This window comes from Notamacropus eugenii, chromosome 4 (assembly GCF_028372415.1).
Source record: "Notamacropus eugenii isolate mMacEug1 chromosome 4, mMacEug1.pri_v2, whole genome shotgun sequence".
Taxonomy (NCBI): domain Eukaryota; kingdom Metazoa; phylum Chordata; class Mammalia; order Diprotodontia; family Macropodidae; genus Notamacropus; species Notamacropus eugenii.
Genome location: NC_092875.1, coordinates 76366841 through 76392669, shown reverse-complemented (window position 1 = coordinate 76392669; position 25829 = coordinate 76366841). Strand labels below are relative to the sequence as shown.

General features: G+C 41.0%; 1 protein-coding gene and 1 pseudogene across 1 annotated transcript; both read right to left on the bottom strand.

Annotated features, from left to right (window-relative positions):
* Positions 1 to 127: 127 nt before the first annotated feature.
* On the bottom strand, positions 128 to 4385 carry NDUFB7 (NADH:ubiquinone oxidoreductase subunit B7). Its single transcript, XM_072602075.1, has 3 exons — positions 4059 to 4385; positions 1448 to 1616; positions 128 to 296 (listed from the first exon to the last, which is right to left on the bottom strand). The coding sequence occupies exons 1-3, from the start codon at positions 4168 to 4170 to the stop codon at positions 203 to 205; spliced, it is 375 nt and encodes a 124-aa protein (XP_072458176.1). The 5' UTR covers positions 4171 to 4385; the 3' UTR covers positions 128 to 202.
* Positions 4386 to 11985: 7600 nt separating this feature from the next.
* LOC140502251 (protein transport protein Sec23B pseudogene) lies at positions 11986 to 13036 on the bottom strand (annotated as a pseudogene).
* Positions 13037 to 25829: the final 12793 nt, after the last annotated feature.

Below are 25829 nucleotides of genomic sequence, written 5' to 3'. Positions count from 1 at the left end.
GTCTCAGGTACCAAAGGGAGCCTGCTGGGGAGAGGAGAGTTAGAGGTGGGGGCTAGTCAGGGAAGACCTGAGGCCCCCAGTATACACATAGTGATTGTGATGGCAAACATAGGCCTTTAAGTGGGCCTGGAGGTCAAAACAGTGTTTATTTATCCAGCTGTACATGGTAATGGGGAAAGAGCTGAGGTCTCAGTATAACTGGCTATTTTGGCTCTGAAACTTCACTCTTTGCCCGCTGCTTCTGTCGTGCCAGCAAACGCCGTTCCCGCTCAAACTCTTTCATGCGGCCCACATAGCTAGGAGAAAGATAGGAGTGGGTCAGGCTAGTTATCATTGAGGTCTGTAAATTGCCAATGCCCCCTCTACCTCTTTGGGGCCTGTCAAACAGCAGCAGTAACTAAGTATGAGAATTCCTAGGAGTTAAAAGGCCCAAGGGTTCCAGTCCAAAGCAGACTTCTACCATTTCCAAGAAGACATCCTCTCATTCCTTTTGGGTCTAACTTCACCTAAGCCTGGCATAGCCGGGGCTCCCAAAAGCTGTTCTGGGCTTTCCTTGGTTTGGCAGTATCTTCCTGTCCATCCCTGGGCATGTTCTGTGTGTTGTCACTTTATAAGTTGGATTTGCCAGGAATGGAGAATGATGGACAGGTGCTAGGGGTTATACCATTCCCAAGGCTTTCCCAATCTCTCATGTCTAGCCTTGACTTTGTGATGTTTGGAACTTGCAATCTCCAACGATCTTCTGGACAGCTCCTTTAAGATTCTGCCAAGGCTTAAACTTAGCATGGGTAAAGCTAAGTTCCTCATCTTCCTTCCAAGGAAAACTCAATTAGCAGGTTTCTGTTAATGGGCCCGTCCTAGGACTGGAAGTATTGGTTATTTCAGAGTTATTTGTGTTTACTAATTACCTTCTGCACTACTAAACCATCTAGCTTGGCCTCATCTCTCTCACCTATTTACAAAGTTTCCACTATAACTGGTCGCCCCACCTCCAATCTCTTCAACACATACTACCAGTCTCCTTCCTAAATCCTCCTCTGTACAGGAATGGTTCTCATTAGTCCAAAGGAACAAATGCAGACCTATGAGCCTTCATAATCTGGCCCCCACTTCCTTTCTCCATTTCATCTCCTACTCCCTCTGTGTTTGTCAAGTTGATTTCAGTGATTCCCCTCTCCTCCTAAACACATGATTCAGGATATTCTTCCTCATGGGAGATGAGTAGTCAGGGACTTATTCCTGGAGCTTAGTGCAGAATACCCAGGTTTTTATGAGTGTGGGAAAAGGAAGTGGGACAGGAGGTATGAGGATTTACTCCTGGTACTTGGGGGTATTGGAGTGTGAGCTGGGCCTTTGTTTCCAGCATGTGCTGGGGGTGAGGTGGGGGAGTGGAGAGATTAGGTTGGAGTGAAAAGGCACATGGGGGAGATATGGGGAGTGGGCTTACTCCTGGTGCTCGCAGAGGTCCCAGACGTGTTTCTCATGGCCACAGGCCAGGAAGTTGGGAAAGCTGTCCCTCTTACACTTGAGTAGTCGGATGAGATGGTGTGCGCAGTAATCCCGCTGTTGCAGCAGCAGCTGTGCATCATTCATTTCCTGCTGTGTGGCGACCATCACTGCATGCAATGGAGAGCCAGGATAAGGGTTTGAGCTTGAGGTCTTGCCCCAATGTCTCATTTCCTTACCCAAGGCCCTCTTCCCCCATTTTCTTCAGGGAACCCCCCTGACTACTGCTGCTCATACACCAATCTTCTTCCTCACCTGGGATAGCAAACTGGAATCTGCCCCCCTACAAAGAAAGTGACAAGGATAACTGTTCTATGCCTGATTCTGAGCAACAAGAAGGCACTGGCTGTGGAAGCAGAAATGATGGGAAGTGACTCCTTTACCATAGAATCAGTCAGAAGCTAGGAAAACCAGAAATAGTCATGTTCTCTAGATGTTGGAAGAGTAGATTTTAAAGGAGATGTGAGGAAAGACAGTGTTAAAGATCACATTTGAGGCTCTAGAGAGTCATATGATGCCTTGAAGCTGCAGGTTCCCTACCCCTGGCCCAGAATATTCTAAGACTGGTAATGGATAGTAAAGATAGCAAAAGAGGGCTTTGAAAAAGTTGTTAGTGGAGAGGCATATTCAAGAAGGCTCAAGAGTTATGACGGTTGGGACTGATGACAAATGCCATTTTTATTTTGTGTCTGGTTGTTCTTTGGAGCCAGAACAGACGCAGAATGATTAAGAGGGATTTGAAACCCAAGTAGAAGAGCTACAGACTAGCTGCCCTCAAGAAGTTCATGATACTAGACGTGGCCACACCACATCCCAGGATACACAAAATTGCAGCTAAATTTCTGGCCTGCTGTTGGTGAACTGATCTTGGAGAACAGGAGGAGTGCTACGGAACCGAAGAAGTGCAAATGTCACACTCCCCAAAACAGAAAAGTGTGAAAAGTGTAAAACTCGCAAACAGGGTGGTGGGAAAATTCTGAAACACATTAAAGGGAGCGATGAATGAAAAGTAACCTCATCTCAAGAGAAAGCTTTCAATGCAGTCTACTCAGGTTTGAGCTGGGCATTAGACAACAGTCCTTGTGGAAGAGACATGTTAGGTGACACAAGATCCTCAGGATGCCTTGGACCTGTATTTATGGGGCCTATATAAACTTGGAGGGTGGTGCATAGTGGAATGTTCCAGTGCATCTGTCCTTGTTAAATGTTTCAATCAATAACTTGGATGGAGGTATACTTATAAAATATGGATGATACAAAACTAGGAGGGATAGTTAACATGTTGGATAACAGTCATTGTCCAAAAGGATTTCTACGAGGATAGGCTATATAAAGTAAGGTGGAATTTAATAAAGATAAATGCAAAATCTTTATACCTAGATTCAAGACCCCTCAACTTTGTAAGTATAAGCCAGGAGAGAACTGGCTAGATAATATAGAAAAAAAGTGTACATTTTTGGGGACTACAAAAGCAATGCAAATCAGGAGTGATATGGAAAGCAAAACCCTCCCCCCGCCCAAACCACAATAAAAAAACCCCACTAGCATAGACCCAGTTTGCTGTCTTTGGGTTGCTGGGTCTTATAAACAGGCTGCATTAAGAAAAGTGGCTGGGGATATCACAGTAGCACTGATTTATGCCCTGGTCGGACCATTTCTGGGCTATTGTGCTCAGTTCTGCTGGACTTGAATACACCTCTGCCCCTTTGTATTCTAGGTCAAGCCACTTACTCCCTATAAATCCAAGTCACTTCATCTGAAATGAGAGCAAGAAGAGCTAATGACCTTTCACCTTTCCACAAGGCTCGTATGAGGATCAAATGAGATGATTTATAAAAAGTGCTACATACACGTGAATTATCAAACTATATTGGGCAAATTTTAGCAAAGACACGAGAAGCTGGGGAGCGGCCAGGCCAGGGAAAGTCACTCGGACTGGGTGAAGAAACGGGGCGTTTAGTCTGGAAAAGCTTATAGGAGCGTGCGAGCTGTCAAATATTTAATGACTAGGTGTGTGATCCTGGGCAAGTCACTTCAACCTCTACTGCTTCAGTCTCCTCAGCTGTAAATGGGGCACTTGCCTCCCGGGGCTGTTGCGAGGGCACAGCGCCTGGCACATTTACTCCCTTCCCCTTCCCCACAGTGCCTGGTGCACAGTAGGCCGGCTTTAAGTGGCCATCAAAGGGAAGATGGGTCGGACTTGTGGAGTTAGAAGCAATGGGTGGAAGCTGGCGTACTCCCTAACCTTCCGATGTCCAAGAGTGATCGCAGATTCGGGGCGGGAAGGGACCTGGGAACCCCTCCTTTCACAGAGGAAGGCAACTGATCACGAAAGTAGAATGACTAGCCCAAGGTCACAAAACTAAAGTGGCAGGGCCGGGAGCACCCCCTGCCCTCTCTGCCCCCGGAAGCACCCAACCCCTCCCCCGCCCCCACCTCTGTGATCCCAGGCCCTTTCTCGCCCGCTCGGCGCCTGCGCATTAGACCGTGGAAGGCTTTTTTTTTTTCTGCCCCGGTCTCCGAATTTCCCCAACCCCAGCCGATGCCCTTACTTCGCTCCTTGCGTCCCTGGAAACCATAATCCGGGGGAAAAGTGGGCATGTGCAACGGGTCGGGCTCCGCTTCTGCGTCCCAAAAATAGCGTCGAGTCAGGTGCGCACCCATTGCTGTTGCCACCTCTGAGGCCTCAGCCTCAGCTCCTGGGAGGGTCACCTCAGCCTTCCCCTCCCACCCCGGAAACTCTGGGCTCTGGAGCCCGATCACTTCCGGGACAGACTGCCCTTGTCCTCCAAGGACGATAGAGACGTGGGGACCGGAGGGTTTTCCGCTTGCGCCCTCATGTGGACCGTCTGGAAACCTGCAGTTGAGAATCTCCGAAGAGAGGCGGGGCCCAGGACCGACGTTAGCGCAGGCGCTGTAGTGACAGTAATTGACAGCGAAATGGAAATAGTCCTTCTCGAGATGAGGCTTTTGGCTGGGCGGGCTGGGTGAACGGAACGTCTTCCCCTTAGTTGCTGGAGGGGGAAGGGGGGAAGAAAGAGACATAGGCCGACCTAGCTACTGGCCTTCTAACCTTGCATTTCAACTTTAAACCAACATTTATGAAGCACCTATTGTGTGCATGATTTGGTGTCAGCTTCTAGGATTAGGTAAAACAATCGCTGTTCTTCACCAGCTGGCATCGCGGTCTCGGGGGCGTGCTAATACGTAAACGGGGAATCAATAAATCGCCAAGCGTTTAAAGGCATGCTATGTATATATTCTGGGCACCGTTCTATCGGATGAGGGTACAGAGACAAAATGAGAACGATGCCTGCTCTGGGGGAGACAAAATGATGGTTATTATCAGGGATTTTGTAAAACTCAAGTGAGATGTAAAGCACTTTGCAAATCTGAATGCGGTATATAAATGCCAGTTATTTTTATTAGCCTCCAGTTTCCAGGGCTCTAGTCCGAAGATGAATTCGTTTCCTAATCATTCTGCTGCTCAAGCAACGTTCGTAGAACTTGGCAGGGATGTGCTGGTAAAAGTTTAACACCCGAGCACTCTAGGGTTGGAGGGACGGGCGGGGATGAGGGAATGTAGGCACCTATATTTTTAAGTTTAGTCCTGAATTGTTAATACTTTTTTAAGTCTAGCAGTTAAAACAAATGTATCAGACCCAGATTTGTAGCAATTGCATATTTCTGAGGTGCACATTCTGTCACTGAAAATTTAGCAATTCCTTGCCGACGCAATTAGAACTGGCTGGGTTTCTGGCTATGTTATACTACTAGGGATCACAGACGTAGAGCTACGTTCCATGGAAGAGTAGGGTTTGAGGAAGGATACTACGTACAAAAGTAAGTATTTACAAAATAAATAATAAACACCTTGGACATTATGCCAGGAAATTTGATGTAGATGGTGCCTATGATGTTCAGAAAAAAAAAACTCAGACAACTGGAAAGACACAGTATAGTAGAAACAACCCTGGATTTGGGTTACAGTACTCAGATTGAAATTTGAATCCTGGCTCCAAATTCACAAGGTTGGACTAGATGATATTCTAAAATTAGAAATGGGTAAATGTTTTTGAAAAAGGGAAAAGAGGAACTTTATGCTACAAGTCTTGTCTCTGATTCTTGGCAACATCTGTAGGAGGTGTAAGTAAAGGGTTAGTTAGTGAGATAAATCATGAGTCCATTACATATTGGCCTTCACAAAGAGCTAGCATGGCTCAGCTAGAACAAGTCATGGCCAAACTAATCTCATTTCCTTTTTTGGTAGCATTACGGATTGAGGTGTGTGGGTGTTCAGAGGACTGTATGCGGTGAGAACCTGTTCAGGGCTGCTCATCCACCTCTGGTGTCCACCTGTCACCCAACTCTCACCTGTGGCTCCAGGAAGTTATAGCATGGCAGTGGCATATCCCAAACGCTTTTGGCAGATGGGCTAAGCCAAGTTGAGGGTAAAGATAGCCTTCAAATCTATCCAGTGAGTTGGGGGTTGTCTATCCCAAACATGTGAAGACCTCCTGGGGCAGACTGGGTGCAGCACAGTTTGTTCCAACAGCCATGAAGGTGGTTGAAGCAGGTAATATGGAGGGTTTAGAATTTGGTCAGGCATTGAAGGACATCCACTGCCTCTTGCACCATTGTCAGTACTCTTGACTTCTGTCTTGCTGCTGGACTTGGGTGACTCGGGAAGAGAGAGTGAGTCTGTTCAGTTCTACCCCTCTTAAATCCAATTCATTAGAGGGTCAAGATATGATCCCATGATGTCATTGCTCCTCTTTGAAAATGAATGGCAAACAGCAACAGCTAGACTGATAGATGCTTTGTATTTTTATATGCTTTTATGTTACCTATGTTTTAACAAAGCATTTGACAAGGTTATACTATCCTGGTGGAAAAAATTGAGAGGGAATGTTAACCCTGTCATAGATGCCGAGGTGATCCCATCTCTTGAGCTAGGAAGTTCTGAGCTGCAGTAGGGTTAAAAGCCAATAAGATATCCATCTTAAATCTAGCATCAATATGATGAGCTCTCTGAGAACATTAGGCTGGGTCAACCAGTTCGGGTCAGGAATGGATCAAGCCAAAGCTTCTGTGCTGATCAGTAGTGGAATAAAGTTCATCAGTGATTGCTGTTGCATTTTTCCAGCTTGGGTAAGATATGGCAATCTAGTTGAAAGAAAGAAAAGATGGAAAGAAAGAAAGAAAGGAACAGAAAAGGAAGGATATGGATTAGATACTACTACAATTACATGTATTTGGAACTTATTGAATGGACAAAAAGTAGTTGTTCATAGTTTCATGTCAGCTTGAAAGGAGAAGGTCTCTATTGTGTCTCAGGCATATGTGTGCTTGGTTCTATGGTGTTTGACAATTGTCATTAATAAAATCTCTCCACCCTTCTCATCTCCACTGGTCACAATTTCTTTCCTTTCCAATCTTGTTGTTGACCAGTCATTTTCAGTTGTGTCAACTTTTTCTGATCCCATTTAGGGTTTTCTTGGCAGAGATACTAGAGAGTGTTTTGTCATTTCCTTCTCCAGCTCATTTGACAGATGAGGAAGCTGAGGCAAACAGGGTGAAGTGACTTGCCCAGGGTCACCCAGCTAGTGTCTGAGGCCAGATTTAAACTTAGGAAGATGAGTGTTCTTGACTCCAGGTTTGGAACTTTACCCATTACACTATCTGGCTGCCCCAATCATGGCCCCTTCATGAATCAATGCAATTCTATTCTAGTCTCCACTTTTGAATCCTTTGCTCTCTTGTGCTATCATTCATTCATGCCCTGTCAAACTCTAGCTTTGAATTATGCTCATCATCAGCTTCATCTATTCCTCCTCACAGCAGGAGAAGTCATAGCAACCCTTGCTGACTGAGTTCACAAAAAATTTGTTATTAGTCTTTCCTGGGTCTACAGCAAGGCATATTCCTCTCTAATTGATTCTCTAGCCTACTTACCCACAGTTATTATTCCAAACCATCTCTTCTCTCCTCAGACCTCCCCAGGGCATCATTTCCCTTCCTTCCCCCAGCAGAGGCAAGATTCATATTTCGTCAAATCTTCAGCTTTATCCCATACTTTCATAGTCTTTTATATGTCAAATCATGCTTAAAAAAATATTAAGACCCTTTGTCACAAGCTAAAGCAACTGCTAGGTGGGGCAGTGGATAAAACTTAGGGCTTGGAGTCAAGAAGATCTTGTTCAGATTTGATCTCAGATATTTACTAGCCATGTGACCCTGGGCAAATCACTTAACCCCTGTTTGCCTCAGTTTCATCATCAGTAAAATGGGAATAATAATAGCACATAGTTCCCAGGGTTGTTGTGAGGACCAAATGAGATAATATTTTTAAAGTGCTTAACACAGTGCTTGGCACATAGTGCTACAAAAATATTGACTATTATTAGCTATTATTATTTTCCTCCTCATCTCATATCGCATTGATTTAATGCCCCACTATTTTCTTCTTTACTTGAGTCTCTGATGAAGTGGTCTCCTTTCCCCTCTTCAAGTCCAACTCCTCTACATGTACCCTTAATCTCATCCTCTCATGTCTTCCACAGTATATTACCTCCATTATCAACGTCCTTAACCTTCTCCTTCTCCCTATTTGCTCCTTCCTTGCTACCTTTAAATGCACTGAAATTTTTCCCATTCTTAAGAAGCCTTCACTATCCTTTCAAACTATTTTCAAACCGTACCAACCTTTCAAGCTTATGTTTTAGGTCTCTCCTTCTTTGCTTAGCAAAATCCCTTGAGAAATCCATCTACAATTAATTAAAGACATGTCTCCTGTTTTATGTTTCAAATAATCTCAACATCATTCCCCTTTCTCTTTGTGCCAAGACCAACCCCTCTACATGTGTCCTTGTCTACCTCTTGTCTCCTCTTGTCTACCCTGGGAATTTTCTTCATTCATTCATTCATTCATTCATTCATTCATTCATTCATTCATTCATTCTTCTTCCTCCTGTTCCTCCTCTACCCTTGGTATGACACTGGCCTCCCATATGGGATCCTTTGGTTATATGGCTTTAATGCTACCTTCCTTAAGTTTGCAGAAAGGGATCATGTCATGATTTTAATTATCTAGCAAGAAAGTGCAATATCAGAATTAGACATCAGGTGGTACTGTATTTGAACTCCAGCCAAGCTCTGTAAGTTTCTGTCTGGCACACGTAAGAGATCGTATTCTCTCAAGAGGCTGCGGTATCTCTGCTGGCCACCAGAGGGACCTAAGCTTGTAAACACATCTTCCAACAAATACCCCTTGCTTTGACTGTGCTAAACAATTTTGGACCAGGTCCAAATTAATCTAATGTATTGAGTGAAATATGACTTCAAATATTATTAATTTTTTCAATAAACAAGTATTTACTTTCTCTTTCCCCACTTTCCTCCTGATGGAGGAGGGAAGAGAAAAAAAACAAATTCCCATATTGGTTATATCCAAAAATGTATGTCTCATGTTGCATATTTCATCCACCACTTCTCATATTAAATCTGCTTTCTGTAGTTATCTTAGAGCCACTATGCCATTTTAGTTTTATTTTCTTGGTTCCTTGCCCATTGCATTCATAGACTCAGTGACTTAGCATTGTCTGAGTTTACTGGAATTTGTGTGCAAAGGATGGGTATTCCATGTGATCCTTGGGAACTGCAATAATGTAAGAGTCTAAACTGGCTTGAATATTTTTTTCCTTTAAAGCTACAGAAAGGCATTATTATAATATATAAAAGCACTATGAAGTCCAGCAAGGGAATGTAATATCTGGGTTGTTCATCATGTTGGAGCTATGCTCAATCCAAAAGTCAAGTGGTTCTCAATCAGCAAATAAGTATTTTAAAGCACCTTCTATGTGACAGATACCATGCTAGGTGTTGGGGACAGAATAGACCTTGTCTTCAAAGAGTTTACATTTTATCAGAGGAAGCAGCATATAAACATAGAATTATATAAAGATAAATATAAAGGCATTTTCTTCTTGGGAGGAGGAAGGGAGGCATTAACAACTGGGGGAATTAGGAAAGTCCTCATGTAGAAGAAGGTGGTTCTTAGGATTCTAAGAGGTGGATGTAAGGAGGGAGTGTATTCCAGGCATAGGGATCACTCTTTCAAAAATAGCAGCTAGGACAATATTGCTGGACTCAAGTGTGTATGAAGGGAAGGAATGAGCAATAAATCTAGAAAGGTAGCTTGGAGTCAGGCTGTAAAAGGCTTTTATTACAAAATGCTAAAGCGGAGTTGGTATTTGATCCTGGAGGTAACAGGGAGCTTTTGGCTTTTATTAAGCAGGAGAGTAACATGTGACCTGAGTTTTAAGAATATCAATTTTGTAGCTATGTGGAGGATGGACTATAATGGAGAGAGGTCAGGAAGTGACGCTAATTAAGAGGCTATTTTAAGTGTCTAGGTGAGGTAATAAGGGCTTGAACCAGGAAGGTGATGACTGAGAGGAGAGGAAGGGATGAATTGAAAAGACTCAGCAACTAATTGGATATAGGTGAGGTGAGGGAAGGTGAGGAGTTGAGGATGACATCAAGGTCATGAATCTGGTTGACTGGACAGATAATGGTGTCCTTGATCATCAGTCAACCAACATTTATTAAATTTATTAAATGCCTACTGTGTCAGGCACTGTGCTAAGCACAGGGATACAAAGAAAGGCAAAAGACAGTCTGCTTAAAGTCTAATGGGGGAGACAACATGAAAGCAACTATGTACAAACAAGATCCATACTGGACAAAGTGGAGATAATCAACAGAGGGAAGGCACTAATAGAAATGGGGAAGTTCAGAAGACAGATGGACTTTCAGGGAAATAGAGATTCTATTTTGGGAATATTGAATTTGAGATGACTACAGGACATCCAGTTTGAAGTACCCAATAGGTAGTTGGTGCTGGGGGGAATTGGAACTTAGAAACTTGGAAGTAAAACTATGTATAAAAGATCTGGAAATCATCTGCATAGAGATGATCATTGAATCTGTAGGAGCTAATGAGATTCCTAAGAAGGAATGTAGAGAGAGAAAGGGAAAGGGACTAAGAGAGAGCACTTGGGGTATACTTACACCTAAGGTATGAGATATAGATGCTTCTGCTACAAAGACCTGAGAAGAAATAACATATTAGAAGAAGTAGAAGAAAGCAGTGTCACAGAAACTAGCTGGGGTAGGAGGGGATAGCCAAGTGTTAAACACTGTAGAAAGATCAGGAAGGATGAAGACTGAGAAAAGTCCATTGGAATTAGTAGGAAAGAGATCACTGGTAAGTTTGGATAGAACAATTTCAGTCCATTGGGTGGGTCTGAAACCCAAATACAAGGAGCGGAGAAGTGAATGGGGGAGGTGAGGTAGTGTAGGCAGCTTCTTTGTCTAGTATTTTGGTTGTGAGAGAAGATTTGAAGACATCATAGGGACAATGAAAAAATTTTTAAATTAATTAATTATTTGATTTGTTTTCAGTTTTCTACAATCACTTCCATATATTTTAGAATTTTTTCCCCTTCTTGAGATGGCATGCAATCTTATATAGGTTCTACACACACATTCTTATTAAATATATTTTCATCTTAGTCATGTTGCATAGAAGAATTAAAATGAATGGGAGAAACCATGAAAACAAAACAAAGCATAACACAAGAGGAAATGATCTGCTTCATTCTGCAATCCAGTTCCATAGTTCTTTCTCTGGATGTGGAAGGCATTTTTCATCAAGAGTCCATTGGGAATTTTTTAGGTCCTTGCATTGCTGTGAAGGACTAAGTCTATCAGAAAAATTCCTCATACAATATGGTTGTTGCTGTGTACAAAGTTCTCCTGGTTCTGCTCCTTTCACTCAGCATTGGTTCATATAGGTCCTTCCAGGCCTCTCTGAAGTCTTCCTGTTCATCATTCAAATGAAAATTTTTTAATGATGGGGGAATTTAGGCTTATTCTTGGGGAACAGGGAAGGAGCTAGTGAATAGAAAGAGACTGAAAAGGAGAGAAGTAGAGAAAATGATTGAAGGAGCAAAATCTCAAAATCTAGCTTTCCAGTCAGAGAATTGGGGTGGTGGTGGATGGAATCTAGAGCATAAATATAGGGGTTGATTTTGGCAAGGAGAAAAGGCATCTCTTCCTTTGTGGCTTGAGCAAAGGAAGAGAGAATGGGGATAATGCTGAGGGCATTTGAGGTATAAAACTGGGAAAAAAAGGGAGGTAGTTCATGATGAATGGCCTCATTTTTTTCCCTTAGAAAGTGCGATGAACTTCTGAAAAGGAATGGAGAAGAGGGTGGGGGAAGTGACTTGAGGAAAGGAGAGAAGATTTGTAATGATGCAGTGCATGTGATAGACACCCAATCAGAGAAGATTAAGAAGATTGCCATACAGCTGTGAGGACCCACTTGAGATTAGATAACATAAATTTGTATTGGACCCAGTCAACATAGTCATGTAACTTTTTCCAACAGTATTCAGCTATGTAAAGGTGGAGTGTCTACTTGAAAAGGGATGTGTTGAAAGAATCCCCTCCTATTACCATGACCACCTGTAAGATTTGCACATTGCTTCATCTCCTAAGAGACCAGTTTGGTCAAAAACACAGACACAAAAATCAATGCAGTCACTATTTGTGACTGTGTAATTGGCAAGCATCTCATAGTGCTTGGTTGCTTTTGAAAATAAAACGTTCATTGAAATGAAAGGGAACCTTTTACTCATCTCTGACTACCAGGCCCAGGCTCCAGTTTTTGGAAAAGTGCCCTCCAGCAGTCCAATAGCAGCAGACAAAGCAGCACCGATGATTTACAACTATTTTTTCTCCTGAGTTCCTGGCCATGGATCCTTTTGTAATTTCCCCAAAGAGATGTGTCAGGTTCATATCAGTCTTATGAATAAGGCATCAGAAATCTGCTTAGGATAAAATGTTATTCCTATAGTTGAACAAGAACTGCTTGTTGACCAGGCATAGCTAGCTGGCTTGGTAAGACCCAGTGTATTCTTTGCAATCAAGTCCTCCAAAGATCTAGCTTTTTGAGATTCTTTTATAGATCAATTTGTTCTACCGAACATGATCAGACCCACTGAACTATCTGGAGGAAGAGGCGTCAGGGACATCTGTAAAGACTCTATTAGAACTCAGAGGTCCTCTTCTTCCAAACATCTATCAACAACATAGAGCAGGCCCCTCACTGCACTAGGTATTCAACTGTAGAAAAATGGGGGATTAGTTCCTTAAGTTGATTCATCTCAGATAGGTCTGAGTATGCTAGAGGGAATGGATTTCTTTGAGAACAGAAATTGCAGGCCCAAAGCTTAGTTTTATAATCAACCTGACAAAGTAGATGGATAACTGCTTTACAAGTTGGCAAAGTAGGAAGTGCTAGAGGAAGGTCTGGAGTTCTTTGGAGGGATTAAGTAGATTTACCAGAGGAATAATCATTCATTCTTGTGAACCTTTCAAGGTGTCTGAATGGCCACATGTTCCAACTGAAATTTATCCTGTACTGTTCCTCATTTTGTTGAATAAATTCCAGATTTATTGTCATGGTCTGAAAAAGGGGGGCTCTCAGCTCCCTCGTACATCTGATTCCCAAACTCTCTAACTTGAGATTATTCCAGAGATAATTTCCAAGTAGTGTTGGCCAGGAGCTTTCCTTTCTCTGACTGGAAAGCTAGATTCCAGGATCACACTGCTCAAGACATTCCCTTTCTCTTGGCAGAAGGCTAAGTTTCAGGCTATCAGACTTGGGACCACCTACAAGACAATGCCCAAATCTGGGGCTTCCCAGGAAATCTCTCTTCTCTGGATCTAGTCTAGTCTAAGATTCTAGGATTGTGCTACTAGAAAACTCTTATACTCTGTACAGAAGGTGAGGATTCATTAACTTTATCCATCATCTTCCCTTTTGGGCCATGTGGACAAGTCCAAGTCCCCCCTCTGGGGGAAGGAATCTGTGAACGTAATTGTGCTCTCTATCCTCTCTCACAATTTTCACCTCTCTTCTCCTCCCCCTCCCCCTGAACACAGGTCTACTTCATTCTTTTCTTTTCTTTAAACAAGCAAACAACAAAAAAAATGCACCCCCCCCAAAAGAGGCAGAGCATTTAGGGTTGTGTTACGTTTTTTGGGGGTGCCATGGAGAGGGGTGACTTCTTTGACAAGGGTCTGTCATCTCTAAGAGTTCTAACCATACATCTTGGTGGCAACTCCAGTTACCAGAGTACAGTCAAAAGCTGTTCATTCACTGTACTCTCAACACACTATTAATGGGTATGTGTTCCCCAAAGTTTTCATTTCTCTGGAAACTCATCAAATTGACTATGGAACCCCTTGGGTCCCTCTTCAACCCCATCTTTACCTTAAAAATATTAGGACAATTTTTCTGATAGCTTGTGAAGGCTGATTTGGACAGAGGAGAGAATGGCAGCAGGGAGAGAATTTGGGGGGTTCTAATGATGGTCCAGTTGGCAGGTGCTAAGGAACTGAGTGTGGCTATTGAGACCCCAAATAGATACAAGAGATATTGTGATTTCTTCAGCTACAGTGTCTCAGATCACCAATTTGTCTTCCTGTGCCTCCTACTGTCCCTCCCCACTCCCCACATCTCAGCTCAGGAAGTCCTTCAACCCTTGTCCTCACTCTGGCCTAAGCCATAGCACCTGCCCATGCCCTGCTCCAGTGCTGGTCTCAGTCGTATCTTTGGGGGCTTGGTAGATGTGGGAGGGGGAAGAATTCAGGGTGTGTTCTCTGCCTCTGAATGGTCCAGTAAATACGGAAATGAAAGTGTAGGGGTAGGAGAAGTGGGTAATTCTTGTGTGTAGGGGAAGAGAAAAACAAAGTGACTTGTCTCTATGCCGATGTCTATCAACTGCAAACCTGTATTAAAGGCTGTTGGAGAGAGAAGATATAGGAAATATAGGGTTTCCCCCCATCACCTTAAAGGCTAGAGTGGCTTCATTTAAAATAATAGCTTTCATTTATGTAACATTTTAAAGTTTAAAAATATTCTGCATATTTTAGCTCATTTAAGCTTTGCAATCATCCTAGGAGGCATGTATTGTAGGTATTATTATCTCCACTTAATAGAGAAGGAAGGGTAAGCATAGAAGGGGTGGGAAACCTGGGGCCTGGAGGCCACACTGTGGCCCTTTTTGTCCTCAAGTGCAGCTCTTTGATTGAATCCAAACATCACAGAACAAATCCCCTTAATAAAAGGATTTGTTCTGTAAAACTTGAACTCATCCACACCCAAGGACCTAGAAGGCCTCACGTGGTCTCAAGGCTACAGGTTCCCATCCTGGATAAAGGACTTGGTTGTGACAATACAGGTAATAAACTTGGGAACTCCAAGTCTAGTATTTCACCAACTCTTCTATGCTGTCTCTGTAAGATGACATTTTTGGACTAGGTGATTTTTAAGATCTCTGCCAGTTAAGAAATGCTATGGTTCTATGTGACTTCAGATTAGATCCAAATTCCTTTTTATTACAGTCTAACCTTCCTTTCAAGTACACACAGCAAGGGGCAGACTTCTTTGTCTTTGGCCTTCAGAGTTCATTTTTTTATATCTTTCTACCACCTCCAGCTTCCACACTAGGAACAAACCAGCCTATATTCTGACTGCCTCCTCCTAATAATAATAATAATAATAGCTCTCTTTTCTGTAGTGCTTTGAAGTTTACAAAGCACTTTCCTCACAACTCCACATAATTACCCTCATGTTAGATAAGGAAGTGGGGGTCCAGGAATGTGGTAACTTGTTCTTGGTCCTACTGCTATCAAGTCCCGAGAATCATGGAACCTCCAGGTTGTTGAATTCCATCCTTCCTCACATCTGTCCTTTAGAATCTCTAGGTGTCTTCAATGTTGAGCTTATGCTCTACTTCCTAAGGAAATCTTTCCAGATGTCCCCAGATTCTGTCTCTTCTGAAAGTACCTTGTAATTACTTATGTGTGGGCCAAATACAAAATACAAATAAAATTAGAAAGCAAAGACAGTCCTCACTCTTGAGCAATCTACTTTTGAGGGTAAGTGAGGAGTCTTCTACTTATTATTGAGTTAGGTGGAGGTCTACTCCAAACATGTGAAGACATGGGTGGATGAGAACAATTTATTCCATGAAGGTGGCTGAAGCAGGCAACATGGAGAACGTAGAGCATGATCAGATGTCAAAGACACTAAGGTCATCGCCAGTCTTTGATGATTCTGGGAGAGAGAGAGAGAGAGAGAGAGAGAGAGAGAGAGAGAGAGAGAGAGAGAGAGAGAGAGAGAGAAAGGGAGGCAGGCTGATGACCTTGTGCAACTCTGCCTCACTTAAATGCAATTCATCGAGAGTCAGGGGCATCACCCTGTGACGTCATTGGTCTTCTTTGAAAAGAAGGACAGACAACAATAGGAGAAGACAATATACATAAGCGGCTGTAAAGGAGCCTTATTAGCTCCTCTGCTTTTGGTAGAAAATTCCTAGAAGACAACTATCCACTTTGCCAGTCACAACAGAGACCATGACCCATGGAGGAAACTTCCACCCTGCAAACCCACTGCCTTCTGGGTCCTCAGGTGTTGCCTTTTGATCAAGTTCAAGTTTTACAGAATAAATCCTTTTATGAAGGGGATTTGTTCTGTGAAGTTTGGGTTAGGTCAAAGGGCCACACTTGAGGACTTAGATGGTCAGGCACTGTGCTAAGCCTTGGAGTTTACATTTCTAACTGAGAGAAGAAATGATGGTTATTATACTACAAGAATGGACGGGAGGCGTTAGGATTCATGGGGGCCACTGTCACCTGGAAGAATGGAAACAGGAAGGAGATTTCTAGGGAAATGTAGAAAAAGAAAAAGGTCAAGAAGGGAGAGTATAGATCAGTGATGGGGAAGGGACTCTATCATGGGGCAGTGTTCTCTCTGATACCTGGGATAATTGACATTGTTTTGGTAGTAAGGCACAATGGAAAAGGGGGAATCTATGGGGAAATTTGTGAAAGACAGTAACACAAAGCCCCTAGAGCAGAGAGCCTAGAATTGAACCTTAGAAGCTTTGATTGCATGGAGAATATAAAGAGAAGAGAGACCAGATAATTATAGGACAATGAATCAGAGAATGAGAAACTAGAGTAAATAGAGGGGAGAGATGGATAGTGAAGAGAGTGAGAAATTTTTTTTGAAAAGGGATGCAAAAATGAAATTTAAAAATTAATGAAGAGGACTAGCTGAAGGGGAGGAGAGGAAGGGGGAAAGACTGAGAGGAAACTAACTGAAGGGGAAGAAATATATAACCAGATAAAAGCAGTAGAGTAAAAGGAACCAGGACACAAAACTTTAAAGGAAAAAGGGATAACAAATGAGAAGAGGGTGTCAGGGGTGAAGGGGAAGAGAGCAAGTGAATAGGGTCACCTTAAAAAAAAATTAAAGTAAAGTAACTGAAGGAACACAATGCTGTGTTTATAGTAGGGGAAAAAGTCATAACTTGAAAAAAACACCCTAATTTTAGAGATGGAGGGAAATATAAACTTAACTCATAACTTTAAATGTAAATAGATCAAACAATCCAATAACATAAAAAAGAGTAACAGATTAGATAAGAAAACAAAACTTTAATCTGTTACTTATACTATAAGGACCACAGATGTAGAGTGAGAATGGATTTTAGAAGTCGTCTAATTCAACATGCTTGTTTGTAGATGAAGAACCTGAGGCCCAAAGAGCTTAAGTGATTTTATTATCAAACATTTAAAAAATATGCAACCCACATTTTTGTAGCACTTTAAGTTTCACAAAATACTTTTATCATAAAAACCCTAAGCCTTGGATAATACAAATATTAATATTACCATCATGTAAATGAAAAAACTGAAATACTGAGAAGTTGAGTGACTTGCCCATTGTTCAAGAGGTAGTCAGTATAGGAGGCAGGATTCATATTGTGCTATTCTGTTGGTGAACCAGCTTCTATTCACTCTACCACCTTTCTCTATAGAAGCAAAGGCGTGCAAGTGAGCATAAACATAAAATAGTGGAAAAGTTCCATAAGAACAGTGCTAAAGAAGTAGTCTTATAAGGAATGGTAAAAGTTAGAATGAGCTAAAACAGGTGATGAATGATGTACAACAAAAAAGGTGACTTTTTGATCCATATTGGGGCAAGAGGAGAGTCGAAGAATGGATAGGATTGCTGTCCCAGATGCACAGGATAATGACAATGGAAAATGGTGAGAAGGCTGAATTGTTCACTTTTTATTTTGCTTCTGGTTTCAAGGAGAATCTTCAATCTTCCTACTGAGAAGGAGGGAACAAAAGTGGTTAATAGGGAATCAAAAATGAAGATAAGTGACAGATAAGATAGGAATTGAACACTTAGCTGCCCTCAGTTAGTTCCAGCCATTGGTACTTAGTGAAAAGATGAACAAATTTGGTTTCTATTGCATAGTCAGTGATCTTTGAAAGATTTTGTATTTGGTAAAGTCACCAGCCTCACTCTCTCTTTTAGGACCATCTGAGTCTAGCAGCAAGATATAGATCATACATGTTGATTAGCAAAGGTGACAAAAAGGGAGAATAATAAGTGCTGAAGGAGCTTTGGGATAACAGGCACACTCCATTGTTGATGGAGCTGTGAATTTGTCTGACCATTCTGAAATGTCCCAAATGTCACAAAACTTTCTATGCCCTTTGACCCAGTAGTGCTCCTACTAGACCTGTACCCCAAAGAGATAAAAGAAAAAGATCCATCAGGATAAAATTATTTATAACAATTTCGAGCTAAATGGTTGTTCACCTATTGAGAAATGGCTAAATAAATTATAGTATGTGAAAGTGATGGACTATTATTGTTGCATAAGAAATGTTGAAATGGACAGTTTCAGAAGAAACTGGGAAGACCTATGAACTGATACAGAGTGAAATGAGCAGAAGTAGGAGAACGATTTATACAGTGAACCAGCATTATAAAGAAAAACAGTTTTGAAAGACTTTAGAACTCTGATCAGTGCAATGACACATTATCATTCCAGAGGACCGAAGATCAAGCATGCTTCTTTCCTCCTGCTAGAAAGGTAATGGACTTAGACTGTAGAATGAGACCAGTATTTTTGTACATGGTTCAGTGGGAGCAAGGGAAGTGAGAGGAAGAGATAATAAATTGTTCTAAAATAAAAAAAATTAAAAATCATCAATTTAGCTCCTACTACATGTGAGATACCTCAGGACGCACTAGGGTTAAAAAAAAATCAAAGATGGAATAATCTGTCTTCTAGGGATTTACATTCTTTGGGGTAGGGGATGGGGAGCACAACATGTGCACTAACAGTTTCTCAGCCTCAGCTTCTTCATCTGTAGAATGGGATAAAAATAGTATTTATCTAACAGGATTGTTATGTGGAGCTAATTTGGCTATATATATAACACATTGCAAATCTTAATGTACTAGGAAAATGTTAGCTATGATGATGATAATGATGTGTAAATAAATAAATGATGAATAAATAAAGAAAGGTAATTTGAGGAGAAAAGAGAGAACTAAATAACACCTCAGAGGGTTATCAGTTGGAAGCTTCATGGAACAGGTGACACACTGGTTGAGTTTTCAGTGAACGCTGAGTCAAATTCTACTTTCTTAGGAAATCTGCCTTGACTGTGTCTGTTCACACTGAACTCTTTCCTTCCCAAACCCAGAACACCCTTGTCTAGATTATTGTTATTAGTGTCCTGCCACTTTGTCCCTGGAATTCATTCTGTCATTTTCCCTATTTCTTCCCCAACTCCGAGTCCTGGGAGAGCAGGGCGCCTATTGTGAGCTGACCGCAGTTTTTGTAGAGTATTCTTTTGAATTGTTGACTTCTGCAAGGTTTTCTCACTGAGGTTCTGAAATGGGAAGTTGAATGGACTGGGGAGGGGTTTGGGCTAGGATGGTGGAAATTCAGACATTTGGGCCACTTTTGTGACTGTCTGATCAAGGGATTTGAAGTTGTAAAGGACTTTGAAAATCACTGAGCCCCTCATTTTACAAAGTAGGAAATTAACCACTAGAGAGGCAAAGTCACTTGTCTAACGTAACGCAGATAGACAGTAAGAGAATGAGGATCTTGGACTCCAAATTCAGTGAATTTCCCCTTTTATTCCTTAAAGTTTTTTTAAGATAACATATTCATGTTTTTGTGCATTGGAATCATTTTCTAATATTTCCTTTTCTTACACAATGATCCCTTACACAGAAAAAGTTAAGCTAAACTGTCTTTCAAATATAGCAACTGTATCTGTCTACATCTGCTACATTTAACACCCGTACTTATTGTATCTTTGTACTTAGTACTGCTCCTGGCATTTAGTCTGAGTTTGATTGTCTTTTTGTATTGCTCTCATTTAAGTGACTATATTTTGACACAAACGAACACACAATATATACATGTGTGAAATAAGTACTTGTGGTATGGTGTTCACATGGAGAATTCAATCTCCAGTGATACACATGCATTAAATACTTGCTGTATGCTAGGCACAGTGCTAAGTGTTAGGGATACAAAGACAAGGCAAAAGACAGTCCCTGCTCTCAAGGAATTTACAGTCTAATGGGAGAGAGAACAAGCAAACAGATATATACAGAGCAAGATGGATACAGCATAAAGAGAAAATAACTAACAGAGGGAAGGCATGTATATTAAAAAGGTGTTGGAAAAGGCTGCCTGGAAAGGAATTTTAGTTTAAAGGAAGCCAGGGAAGTCATTGACTCATCTGTGCTATCAGGTAAAAATCCAGCCAAGAGACTGAATTAATGTAGTACAATATCTTAGTTAAATACCAATGGTGTCTCTTTGAAGAGTTCCTCCCCATCTGTCCCAGGGTTCTTACACAGATCTTTTATCAGGTTGACAACTGGAACAAGACTGGGTAGATTATGTTTTTAATGTAGCTTGGTGGGATACTTTTCCTTTGCTACCAGGTCCTAGTCTAGTATAAGGGATGAAACATTGATAAAATATTAAATTGACTACATTTGTATTTTTTGGTTCATTGTCCCTTCCCTCTCAGATTCACTCTGCTCTCTTACCTCAGCATCCATAGATTTAGACACTAACTGTATGCTCACACAATCTTAATAATATGGAATTAAAATACAGAAGAAAATGCGTAGTGACCATTTTAGTTACTCCTTCCTGGCTTGGTAGTGTTTCTTGCTAGTACTTGAATTGACGAGGGGCATTCATTTCTCACTCTCTAGCTCATAGATTTAAAAAGCAAGAACCAAGACTCCTCCCAAGCTTTTCTTTTTATCTTTGATTTCTTTGACCTTCATGATCAGTAGTAGTATATCTGAATCAAGGTAGATGAAGACTGGAGTAACTTTTCTCTATTAATATTCAAGTTGTTTTTTAGAATAGTTGGACTAATTCACATAGTATACTCTTCACACATAGTGTGTCTGACTTCATCAAGTCTCTTCACCATTGGCTATTTCCATCTTTCATAATCATTGCCAATTTGATGGAAAGAGGTAAAACGTTAGAGTTTTCTAAATTTGCATTTTTTTATTATTAGTGACTTAAAGAATTTTTCCATATGGTTATGATTTTTCCATTTCTTTTTTTTAAAACTGATCATATACCTTGACCACTTAGCTATCATGCAATAACTCTTGGTTTTACATAGTCATGTCAATCCCTTATATATCTGGCAAATCCAAATTTTATCAGACATATTTGTTGCAATGAATTTTCTCACTTTTTAACCTGCAAAAACTTTTAAGTTTTAAATAATCAAAACTGCATATTTTAAAATTTTGACTATTTCTTCTATCCTATGGTTAAGAAGTCTCCTCCTAGCATATTTCAATGTAGCTATTCAATATACATATATATGTACGAATAATATGAAAATAACAACTAAAATATTTTTTTTCAATTCTGCTGATTTCAGCCCAGCAGAAAAATTTTAATACAAATCCGTTCCTCTTGTTTTATGTGGTTCTACTTAATGGTATCATTCCTTAATTTCTTATTCATGTTTGGATATTTTAGTTTTGATTTCTAATCAGTGTAAGGAATAGGAAGGCCAGTTGGCTGAACAATAAAATATAAGAAAGGGAGTAAAGGATAATAAGCCTGGAAAAATAGATTGGGGTTAGATTATGAAGTTCTTTGAAGGCCAACTAGAGGAATTTATATTTGATCAGAGAGCTAATAGGGAACTACTGGAGTTTGTTGAGTAAGAATGGCAATTACTTGGTCCAGTCCTTATTTTATGAAAATCACATTGGTAGCTATCTGCGGATGCATTGGAGTGGTGGCTACAGAATAGAGAAAAGGGGACAGATGTGAGAGATGTGGAGATAGAAAAGGTAATATTTTGCAATTGTTTGAATATATGGGGTTATTCAGAATGAGGAGATGGGAATTGCAAGGAGGTTTTAAACTTGGATGACTAGAAAGATGGCAGTACCCTCTACAGAAATGGGGAAGTTTGAAAGATGGGTGGACTTTGGGGAAAAGATAATGTAACAAGATCTGCATGAAGATTGTAACCCATCCATGCCATCCTATGCAAATCACATTTCATGCAAAAAGAAAAGTGGAGGGCAGGGTTACTGACCCAAATTACGGAGCCCACCATTTGAGGAATGTCTACTGAAGCAATAAGGAGATCTGGGGAAACAAGAGAGGGTGTGTTGAGGGTGGGGATTTTCCCAGTAGTGCTTACGTAGCTGCTGTTAGGGTTGTCTGGTTATGATTTGGTTATATAAGTGGGCTATAATCCAAACCCCGGATGTTTTGAGTGTAGCTACATTTGCAGGAGATGGTGGCTGTAGATTGTTAGAGAAAATGCTAAGCACTTATGTAAGGGACTTAGGGAGTTAGTTCCAGGACTTATCTGCAGAGAAAGTTGGACTGAGGAGACTCCAGGAAAGTGGCAGAGAAAGACTAGGAAATAGCAGATATGCATGGGAAGCTGGTCATATCATATTTTGGACTTGCTTAAAGTTCTAGAGGTTAATAGATTTTTAGATGAAAGTTCTTTCTTTCCTGGTTTGAGCTGAGATATTATCTTACTTCCATTTGGAGAACTTATCAACTCTTGTCTATTTTTCAGGCATGTTCTAATCTACAGAATTTCTCCAGTTTTGCTTGGATAAATGGGTTTACTGACTATTTGCTATCTGTGATGATTTTTTATTTTTGGTGTGACCATGTTTAGTAGGAAGGAATAAGTTGGTGAGTCTAAGCTAAGGGCTACTAGGGTGACTGGGGAAGGAGCTTTTCTTCTGAACCTTTAAATCCTCTTCTTCTAGAGTGGACTAGAGTAATGTGAGAGGGGCAGAGAGATATAAATTTAGCCCAATACCCCTCTCAGAGATTGGAGAGAAAAGCACCCAGCCTTGTGGCTTTCCTGGAGACTGTCTTTCCCTACCCTTCAAGCTCTAGCTAGAATCTAGACACTGCCCTTGACTCTCCCCTCCACAGAGATGAGCCAAGTCTCTGATTATCTCTATCTATACTATCCATAAGCCTTGTCTATACATTCAGACAAACCATGTGGACATACTACCCATCTTCTATGAATACATACCTAACTTTCTACCCAATGTCTGTTTCATAAACGGGGAGGGTTTGGAGTTTGCATGGTGATAGAAGGGGGTGGAATGAGACAGTACTGGACTGTAATGAATGAAGGACAGATTTAGTAGTGTTGGAGATAAGCCTCATGATTGGTAGGAGAGTGAGATGTAACCCATATTCCCACCCACTACCAGTTCATTACAAACCCAATGGGATCATGTCATGGCTTTTGAGAAGGCATTAATGCCTGTTCTAGAGACCATTGCTTTAGATGAATTTTAATAATATTTTGTCTAGTTTTATAAAGTAGTCCTTTGGTAGTTTTATAGGTATAATAGTAAATCTGTGAATTAGTGTAGGTGGTGTCATAATTTTAATTGAATTGCTATGTCCTGGATAGGCTAAACAATGAGTTCCTCTCAAATTATTAAAATGCCTTCATTTCTGTAAAAAGTACTTTATAGTATTTATATATAATTATATTGTAGTATGTTGTATATAGTATATTTTATATATATAATAAAGTATTATAGCATTTATATAAATCCCAAGTATTTCCTGATAGCTTAATTGCCAAATATTTAATGCCATTTATAGTTATTTTTAATGGAATCTTTTCCTCTCTCTATTCCTTTGAGATTTTGTACAGAAAAGTTGATGCTGTTTGTAGATTTTCCACCATATCGCGTTGCCTTCTCATGTGCTTCACCTGCTCCTTTTATAAAGCAGGAAGCTGAAACCCAGGCAGTAGAGCCAGAAATGACTCTTGTTGGGTAAATTTTCGAGGGGATTTTTGTTCAGGTACAGGTTGGACTAGAAGGCCCTTCATGTTCCCTCTAACTGAGAATCTGTGACCATAAGACTTAGAGCCAAGTCAGAAGCACCTTAGCCTGAAGCTAGTCTGACTCCCTTGTTTTATACAAATACATCTTGCTCCACTCTTTCCTCCATCATCCATGTTTCATACAGAGAGGTGGCTTTTCTCCTTGCAAAGGCAAACTCCTCTACATTCAATGATCCTGTATTCTCCAGCAGATTGACCCCCTCTATCATCCCTACTCTCTCATTTATCTTCAGTTTCTCCTGGTCTATTGGCTACTCTAATGCCCAGAATGGCCATGGTGCCATCATCCTCAAAAAACCTTCACTTGATCTGTCCATATCTACTAGCTATTCTTCTATATCTCCTTTCCCTTTTGTGGCTAAACTCTTCACAAAGGCTGTCCTGTTCCTTTCCTCTCAATTTCTTCTTAACTTTTGTAGTCTGGTTTCTGATCTCATCATTCAATTGAAACAGCTCCTCCAAAGCTACCAGAGTTCTTAACTGACAAACCTAATGGCCTTTTTTCAGTCCTCATTCTTCCTGACCTCTCTGCAGCCTTTGCTATTTACTGTCAGTCCCCTTTTTCTCCTTGATATTCTCTTTTTATGACACTGTTGGTTCTCCTCTGGATCCACTAATTGTGGGGGTCCCTCAAAGCTCTGCTCTGGGCTCTCATCTCTTTTCACTGAACACTGTATCACTTGGTCTCATCAGCTTCCATGGTTTCAATGATCATCTCTATTCAGATGATTCTTAGATCTACTTGTCCAGTCCTAACCTTTTTCTTGACCTTCAGGATCATCAACTCTTGGATCTTCAACTGCCTATTTGACATCTTGAACTGGATGTCCTCCAGATATCTTAAATATAACATGTCTAAAACTGAACTTATTATCTCCCCCTCCTCCAACCCTTCCCTTTTCTTAACTTTCCTGTTACTGTCAAGAGGACCCACCAGCCTTCCAGTCACCGAAGTTCATAACCTAGGCATCATCCTTAAGTCTCCACTCTTTCTCATATCTCATATCCAAACTATGATCTAGTTAGATTGTTTCTACTTTCTTAACATCTCTTTTATATGGTTCCTTCTTTTCTCTGACTCTTCAACCACTCTAGTGCATGCCCTCATCAACTCACACATAAATTATTGCAATATCCTAATGCTTGGTCTCCCTTCCATAAGTCTCTTCTCATTCCATTTCATCTTCTCAGCTATGAAACTGGTTTTTCCTAAAATGAGGTCTGACCATAGCACTCCCTTTCTCTTATCTCCCCCCCCCCAATCCAATAAACTCCTGTGGCTCTCTATTAAAAATGTAAAATCCTGTTTGGTTTTTAAAACCCTTTATAACCTTGTTTTTTCCTCCCTTTCCAGTCTTCCTACATCTTACTCTCTACTCCAAGAATTTTGCCATCCAGTGACCCTTGACCCCTTTGCTGTTCCTTGCACATGACATTCTATCCCATGGCTCTAAACATTTTCGGAACCTAAAATGTTTTTCCTCCTTATCACCTCCTGGCTTCTTTGGCTTTCCACAGGTCTCAGCAGAAGGTCCCTTTTCTGCAGGAAGCCTTTTCCAATCTTCCTTTGTCTTAGAGCCTTCCCAATTTATCCTGTATGTATGTTGCTTGTACATTGTTGTTAATCCATTAGACTATGAGCTCCTTGAGAGCAAGGATATTTTTGTTTTGTCTTCCTTTGTACCCCAATGTTCAGTACAGCCCTGACACATACTAGGTGCTTAATAAATGCTAACTGATTGGCCACCTGACATAAGGGAAGACAGTGAATCCCAGAGTTGAAGTGCCTTGCTTGAGGCCACATAAGTACTAAAAAGCGGAGCTGGGGGTTCAACTCAGGTGCTATGACTACAGATGTTGAAGCCCTGGGTTCCCCAGTTTTCCCTTGGGGTCCTATGTCATTGAGTACCTAAACTGAGAATGGCTAGCAGGGGCTGGATTTGCATGTTCTT

What these genes read in the sequence shown, in the direction of transcription:
- NDUFB7 (XM_072602075.1), bottom strand. Translation starts at nt 4,170, where the DNA reads ATGGGTGCGCACCTGACTCGACGCTATTTTTGGGACGCAGAAGCGGAG. An exon ending in CCAGGGACGCAAGGAGCGAA is followed by an intron (nt 1,617 to 4,058) that starts GTAAGGGCATCG and finishes CATTGCATGCAG; the next exon opens with TGATGGTCGCCACACAGCAG. An exon ending in GACCTCTGCGAGCACCAGGA is followed by an intron (nt 297 to 1,447) that starts GTAAGCCCACTC and finishes TCTTTCTCCTAG; the next exon opens with CTATGTGGGCCGCATGAAAG.